General features: G+C 40.6%; 1 protein-coding gene across 3 annotated transcripts in view; it reads right to left on the reverse strand.

Moving 5' to 3' along the window:
* LOC6614589 (transcription factor hamlet) overlaps positions 1–5,199 on the reverse strand; it is a 28,365-nt gene extending 23,166 nt beyond the window's left edge. For 2 of the 3 annotated variants that reach the window (XM_032724657.1, XM_032724644.1), the window contains exon 1: positions 5,111–5,199. In XM_032724657.1, the coding sequence (XP_032580548.1) occupies positions 5,111–5,171 (61 nt within the window). In that variant the 5' untranslated portion in view covers positions 5,172–5,199. Of the gene's footprint in view, positions 1–371; positions 521–5,110 lie in introns of those variants that run through there. The other variant, XM_032724661.1, reaches the window with a different exon arrangement.
* Between the last annotated feature and the right edge of the window lie 3,430 nt (positions 5,200–8,629).

Consider the following 8,629-nt stretch of genomic DNA (forward strand, 5'->3'; position numbering starts at 1 on the left):
GGTCAAACCGTTACGAATGCCGTTGAAGATCGCGTCTGGGTAGAAGGAGGAGGGGGAGCGGCAGGCGTGAACTCAGAGATCGTAACTTAATACCAGCCAAAGCTGCAAACTCGAATCTGGAGCAAGATTCGAACCCATCCCTGCAGCACGCGCCCTCGAATCGAGTTTACCCAAGTGCAATTTGCAGTGTGCAACGGAAATGGTAGAAGAGGAGCAGATACCCTCTGCTTCCTGTCTTGGCACACTTTCCACTAAAATCACATCTGCCAGGATCTTCGATTGCAGCAGGGTGGTTCAGGTTCAACCGGTGATCAGAAACACTGGGGATCTGACCTCAAAAGATGAACAATTAATTGGAAAATGTCACTCACATGTAACCCTTTTATTTGCGGCTTTCTTCGGATTTTCCTGTATTTTGCCGAATTTTGAATTATTTTTATTTTTTTGCACAACACTTTTAATTAGCGTGAGAATAACGTCACTATTTTTTTTTTGGGTTAGTCTATTTATTTGGGTAGCTTCCTCTCATTTATCAAGCGAACTCGAGGGCTATCTTTTTCCATTTTGCCGACGCAACGCAATCCCGCACACCGCGGACCAGAGATTGTCATAAACTAAGTCCGAAGCTGGCCGTTCGACAATTAATTGCCTTTCTCGGAAGTTGGCGCTAAGCAAGCGCATTCGGAGCACTTTTGTGAGAATCGGGAGAATAAGAACGAACTGCTCACAGAACGTTAAAAATAGAAGAAACCCGACAAATGATTCTGAATCCGGGAGAGACCTCCAAAAAGCAGCACCAGCAAAACCTTATCAATAAAGCCACTTCGTGCTCGAGGATCGTAACCAACCAAACGCGCCGAGCACTTGATCGAAAGTATAATATACTCGTTCTCGTAGTTAGTAGTTAGTATCTGTGATGGGGCCCACATTGTAGGCATGTGTACTATGCACCCCGCGACTGATATCTACAGCCTATTTACTATCTATTCTATTTCAAGTCATAGAATTTATGGTGCAGGGAAAACGGCAAAGTACAATATGCACTGCGAGAAGGGACCTGTTACTCATATGATTAGTGGTTAGCCAACTTGGATACATGAATGAATGGTGGGAAAACGGTGCGATAGGCCCTATCTTTATAACTGTCTATCAAAGCCGTTATAAAGTTGATTACTAGTTTACAATAATGGCATAAATATGATCTAAGCCTAATTGAACTTTGACGGAATGTACTATAAATAATACTGTTTGAAAGCGAAATATCAGGGGACAACAATATAATAGCTTCTTAGACTGTTGTGCAATTTGTAATATTCTCAATAAGCCGCCCTTTTAGAATTGTGCATATCAGCTTATTGTTCTTAGACGTTAGATGCAAAATATCTCGTACTTTAATTTATTAAGTCCACGCTTACTTCTTTAACGGGTATCACCTACCTCAAGTATTCCCTTTCTTTAGCAGAGTATATGTATTTATGAAGTATCTGTATCTGTACCTCCCGCATATCGGAACTATCCTCACTGACCACTAGGCTTTTTTGTTCCACAACATAAACAACGTTATAGGAGACGGTTACGTTGATAAACAATAGACCAGTGACAAGACACTGACAGTTACGCCGATAAAACCAAGCCCGCTCAAATACCATACCCACATACCCCTTGGTGTGGGGTATCATAATTCCCATGCACTCTCCACTCGGCTTCCATTTAATTCGTCATCTAAATAAATATCTTGTGGCATAGTCCAGAGTTATTTATCTGCAACAAAAACCTTGACGTAATGTCGTAAACAAAAGACTGTGCTGGGACTGGGTCGTTCAGATAAACTGGACACTAAGAAAAGTATCTTTGCTTTGGAAATAGAGCTATCAAGTAATAAAAAAATGTGTTTAGACCAAGGGTGTAATTACTATAATATTATTCAGTGATTATCCTAAAGATATGATACTCTTTGAATATATCTTAATCTACACAGCTTAGATACACTTGATCCATATATGTAGCAACCGCCTTTCCGGCACAAAATACTAAACTGCGCCTCGCTTGGAACCCCTTGTCTTCGGCCATATAACGTATACGCAGGGTCTGTCCAGGGCTATCATCGGCTGTTTCTATCTAGACAAAAAGGTTGGCGACAAGAAACACTTTTGCTTTCGGACAGTAAAACGTCGAACTTGGTGAGTCCGAAGCCGAATAGAGTCGAGTTGAATCGAATCGAATCCGAATCGTTGGGAATTGAAACGAGCAAATAAATGTCAAAAGTGTGTATTCGGCAATAAATTGTCGAAATTGGAAGAATAATTCGGGTGTTGTAAATCCATAAAAATATCAGGTGCGATGCATGCGCCATATCCCCCGCCCCTTAACCCGCCTAATGCCCCACTCCCGATGATATTTTCCGTTCTTTTGCGATGAAGCAACACAATCCAAAAAAAATATAGAAGCGTTGAAGGAGAGCTAAAAACGCACAAGTGCACAATAAAACCGTAGTGAAACGTGCGCTCTGATAGATGATATCATCAGGAAATACGAACAAACATAGATTCTTTCTTTTTTAGTGGAGCGATTTCCATGTGTGCTTAACTGTAGCTGTAAATTTCACCGGTTGCTCGAAGTCGATTTTCTTGGTTTAATTTACAATTAAATGCATTCAATTCTAAAATTCATCGGTATTGCACCTTTTCTAATTGTGTACCTATAATACAAGCAGCTATCAAAAAGTACAATATATACATTATGAAATGTCCTAATGCAAATACGTTGTTAACTGTTTTAGTAACTTTTGAAACACTTCTTTCGAAGTTTTAATATTCAAATGTATTCTTTGGGTATCAATACAAGGTTAGCAGAAAATGGGTTAACCCACTTTTGGCAGCAAGACGATGGCACCTCGCCCAATGGAAAAGATGAAAACAAAAGTCAAGTAGCGCTGGGGGAACTTCATAAATTACTGCTTTATGAGAGTATCCAATAGCACCGACCATAAAGCGTGTCCCGCTGATAACCCAGTACTCCACCACTAGCTGCATAATCTTGATCCCAACGCTTATCTGGCGTTTATCTCTGCACGAGCGAAACAAACATTCGGTCGAAAGAGAACTTGTCTACTGCGAATTGTATCTAGCACCGGCGATCTGGCCAAGTTACAGCCGAATTTAAGACGCCCAATTCTGGTCTTCTCCCATTATCTGCCCGCGAACTGTAAATTCTCCGTGGGCGACACTTTTATTTTGATGTATTTATGACGCCTTAATGTGTTGAGAAAGAACCACGGCACAAGTGATTGGTGTTTGAGTCTTCCATTATCAGGCGACACCGAATGTTATGTTTTATGATCCTATATATAGCCGTTTCTTGCCTAATTGAATGATATGATAGCAGGTTTTAGAAAATATTTTAATAGCTCTTAATACAATCGATTCACAGGTCGTAAAAGTGCTGATACTCGGAGCCGATAAGGATTTTACCATCGACCTGAGTCGGCACAACTCACTGAGTAGCCGATCGATGATGGAAGGCGGTCCGATGATGATGGTGGTGATAGTGCTATGATGATGGTCACGATTGCCCGAAACTTTTGGCTATCGATTGTAGATTATCGCTCGTTTTGGTGCTTTTTGGGGACACTCGTGACATTTGGTGGGGGTAAGTCCGTCTGTTCAACAGATTGAGCAAAGGGTCAAACAAAAATGTAAGAATTTTGATTTACTTGTTCGGAAATTGTCTTCAGGATTTTCGATCTTAATGCGAGTATTTTTTAAGTATTTTATAATTTATGATAAATAAAACTTTAAAACATAACATTTGACTTGTCTGTTCAGCAATCAAAAACATTCTGACTGGTAGAAAAATAAGCTCAAATCAGAAACTTTGTATCCCCTCAGGAATTCAATCGACGTTGTTTGAATCACTCTATTAATAAAACGGAAAACTTGCGATATAGAAAACTGCATTAGGAAATCCGGCAGAAATTAAACGACAATTGGCTAATCAAATGTTTTCCAGGAAGGGTCAATTCTCTTTAAATATTTATATCAGCAACTAAATACTTCTAAAAGTACGCACAATCTACTTAGATCTCCAAAATTTGTCTCCGGAATTTTTCGCTTTCAGTGGCAAATAATTATAGCTAACGAGCAAGACATTTAGCTAATTCCTGTCTGCGGAACTTCCCGTTTCTAAAAATCTTCTTATCCGGAGCTCAGGAGGAAGCGGATAAAAGACACGAGCTGTACATTGATGTTGATGTCTTGGATATAATCTCAGATTATTTGAGGGAAAGAACGGAACCGCAAGTCAAAATATTTCAGAAACTTTGATTCCACGTTTTATTCTGTGACGAAATTCCCGCTACATACAGAATAACTCTCTGGGGAATGCCTTAAATCCAATTCTTACTTCTCTTTTTATGTTCCCCAAAGGGTTGATAATATTTCTGATATTTCTGAGTCTTAAAAATGATTACTCAATCGCGACATAAAACGAGAGGGAACGTCATAGTCGAGCTCACCGACTATCAGATAGCTTTATAATTTCTGAGATCTCGACTCTCATACGGACGAACGCACGGACAGATGGACGGACAGACGGATGTGGTCAGATCGACTCGGCTATTGGCTCTGTTAAATACTTTTCAAACGAATCTATCATACCCCTTAACTCTACAAGTAACGGGTATAATTAAAATGTGTGATATCTCTATTCTTCTAGGAGTAATATCAAAAATAACTCGAGGCTTTTATCAAAAATAAAAAGAACATGTCCGAACCGAGCCTATTCGTAATCATACTATGCATGACTTTATGAAATGATGTATATTTTATGGTTCCTAATGGGTCTCCTTGGGATAATTTTTTTGAAGCTGTTGGTATATTAATGGGAAAAAACAATTACTCATTTGGTACAATTACTCATTAGTATTGTTTCAGATTCATTTCAATTTTAATCAAGTCGCATGTAAATAAATAATCTTATATTATCTGACGCATATAACATTTTATATAATTCTTTTAATGTTGAATAAATGAATGAGTTAGAACTACTGCCAGTCATGTAGAGCATCCCTGAGGCCATTTGAAAAATCCTTTCAACTGAACTACTTACTCACCCTGATTAAATTTCCTGGCAATCGCTTTCGATCGCATGATAATCTCCAGCAGTGACGTCATTAAACTAGACTTTGCTAATATCCATAGTCCAGAGAAATCAAAGACTGAGGCTAAATCCTTTAGCAATGCAGGTGCACTTGGCCAATGACATTGACATACTCAGCTTTGTTTTTTCTCGCTTTCCTTATCTCTATCTCACTCTTTAAGCCAAGAAGTCGAAACAATTAAAAATCACTTTTGCAATTCAAGAACACAAGTTTTTCCGGGGTGGACAACCGACACAATTGCATTTGCATAGGAATCCCGAGGGGTGGTGTTTGCAAATTTGTGGCTAGGCTAGCAAAAATCTAGCCGATGTCTGTCTTTTTTTGTTTTCGTCCTGCTTTTCCTGTTGCACACGCGTCTCGCAAAAAAGTCTGAGTGGGTAGTGGAAAAGTATCGAGAAAAACCAAATAAAACCGACGGAAAAAAGAACGACGGCGTTGCTGTTGTTGTTGTTGATGTAAAAACAGTGTAAGGCACACACAGTTGGGAAATGCGAAATGCAAAATGCAAAATGCGAAATGGAACTGGAGCTGGAACCGGTGGAGCTTGGAGAGCAAAAACCACTTGAACACACCTGCCCCACAAAGCTCCTCGAAAGCGACTGACGACGGAACTCGAGGCAGAAAACGGAGAACAGAAGCGGAAAACTGAAAACGGAAAATAAGCTGAGCGGAGCAGAGAACGCCGACTATTTCGTCTATGCGCTATAGTTTCATTTTCCACTCCACCCAGCTTTTCCACCTCTCCCATTTGCTATTTTCCATACCAAAAAGCAGAAAACAGAAAAAACACAACGAGCCGCCAAAGGCAAGGAAAAAAGGAGACTGACTATCGCGGCGGCAATTATGAAGGAACGGGTGGAGCTCCCGAAACTTCGTCGCACCACCAACCAACCACACAGGCACGTGCTCACCGCGCCAGTGGTGATTTCAGGTGTTTCTGGGGTTTCTGGGGTTTCAGGTGCTTCGGTGGCTTGGGTGGTTCTGCGTGTGTGTGAGTGCGGGCAGCCAAAGGACACTAACGACTGGGCACGAAAAACGCAACGTAATTCATGCAAATGAAGTCACGCAAGATTCCCCAACCCACCCAAGAGAGACACAAGGCACCCCGGGCCTCCAAATGAGTCCTTCACAATTGCCCATCCAATGGGCTTCCAGCTGGCCAAGAGGAGTGGGGGCTGGGTGGCACCCTCATTGGCTGCAATTGATTCAGGGAATCGAGATATAAGTATAAAGGTGCTGAGATATAGATTACTTAATACTTTTAAAGGTAACATTTGCTGAAATATAATTTATATTTCCTAAATAATAATATTTTTATTAACACTTACTTAGCTACTACCAAAGAAATGTGGCGAATGAAATTACATTAACTTAAAAAAAGTGTTATAAGTAAATAATGTTTTCTCCTGTGAGTTATTAAAAGTCTTGCCTGAAAAGCTTTAAGTTTTTTAAGTCAGCCCTTTACCTTAATCTTATCTTAATCTTATCTTGAATTACCTTTACACGATGATTTCCGAAAATTGTTCATCCTGCGCAAGTCAACTTATATCGAATTCGCTGTGAAAGACTTGGCTTACCTTCTATCTTGGCCATCTATCTATATGGCTGTTATTAAAGCCCAACAGGCCGTGCACATGCCAAGTGGGATTCAGGCCTATGTCCTTAAGTTAGCCCCTTTTAGCCGTTAGAGTTCCCCGCTCGGGTCGCTTTTCTCACCCACTGAGGAAATTTATGCAACCCCCACTGATGCTCCCCTCGAAAAAGACCGCCCTCTGGCCAATGGGCAGGCAAAAGGCACCGCAGAGGGGGAGGGGATGAGTGTGCTGTCACAGGGGGGGTGGGTGGTTGGGGGTTAGGCTGGTTGTGGGTGGGTGGTGTAGATTTGTCGCCTGCTCAGTCCGCGTGTCAGTCGTTTGTCATATGGGACCGACAATGTCCGACGTCTGACGTCGTCGTCTGGAACTCATTTCAAGTACATGCAATCAATATTTCGCTTGCATTAATTATTCATGCTAGGAGGGAGCCACCCCCTTTGATATCCCCAATCCGCATAGCCCCTCGCCCAGTCTGGATAATAATATTTCTGGCTTTAGCTGCGTTCCAATTCCAGCGCATTGCTGGCATTTTTCCTTATTGCCAAGCGAGAGGCAAGCAGGCCCCGACGAAAGAGAGGGCGCTACTCGAGAAGAAAGAGAGAGAGAGAGCAGAAGAAGAAGAGGCAGAGTGAGAGGCAAATAGGCAGATCGGGTGGGTGGCAAAGCCATAATAAAAGTAAGTCAGCCGAGGGAAAAACATTTGTTTTTGTTCCATCTCGTAAATGTATGCGAAGATTGTTCGCCAAAGTCCAAATCTTTAACGGTTGTTGCTGCTGTTCAGTTTGGGTCAGATTTATGGAACGTATAATTGGCCCAAACGGATCTTGGCATCCAAATGCGCTGCGCCTTATTAATAATTGCAATTTTCATGGCTGTTTATCTAACTCTTTGCACGTCATTTGGGGCGCCAAGTGTTGGGCTTTTCCGGGCGAGGTGGGAAGGGTTTGCCGAGGAAAACAGGTCCGTTGTGCTATTTTTACACTGAACTTGATCTTGGCAAACAAATATAAATTTACAAAGTACATGCCCACTGGACGGCAGAACTTTGTTGGGATCTAAGCCAATTATTTCAATGTCGCGCACTTGCGGGGCGGAAAATGCCTGAAGGAATGCATTATATCATCTGGCTCTACAAAGTCTACAATAGGGCACGGTGAGAGGAAATTAAATCATCCACCGGATGAGTTTATATCACCAGACATTAGCGTTGTTTTCTTATAGGGGAGCCCCACTCAGAGATAACTTCTAGTTCCCATGGATGCTTAAAGACGTACTTAAGTCATGTAAGTAATACATTTCTTATCGACTTGTAGTTGTTAGTAGTAACTATTATGCAATTGTAAGTACGGCTGGTGCGTAATTAACAATGAACTACTCATTAACAATTTGTTGTGTGAAATAAATGTTTTTAACGTATAGTTACTCGCAGCTAATCAAAGCTAGTTCGTAGTTTTATTAAGTAGTAAGTAAATAAATTAATTAGTAGTAAGTATTGAGTAGTAAGTAAATAAATGATTTTGGTAGAGAAATAAACTTTTTTATGTTTTGAATTGAGTTCTTAAGGTTATGAAGCTTAATTGATTTTACACTGAGCGTAATTTACTCTATATAAAAAAGCAGTCCCTCCATTATATTTTCAAAGATTTTTTTATAACTATTTGCAATTACCATTCATAATTGTCCATTAATTTTTAATATCCCCCAGCAGGCTAATAAACTAAGGGAAAAGTTTTTTGGGAAGCCTTTTCATTATCCCAGTTTCGAGTTTTTCATTAATTTCGTAGCAGGACGCGGAGAAATGGAAGTGAGTGTCCAGTGGCGAAACGAAATAATTTCAGCGCACTTTTAATTATCAGAAAATTACAAACACACATCG

The sequence above is a fragment of the Drosophila sechellia genome, chromosome 2L (genome assembly GCF_004382195.2).
Source record: "Drosophila sechellia strain sech25 chromosome 2L, ASM438219v1, whole genome shotgun sequence".
NCBI lineage: Eukaryota > Metazoa > Arthropoda > Insecta > Diptera > Drosophilidae > Drosophila > Drosophila sechellia.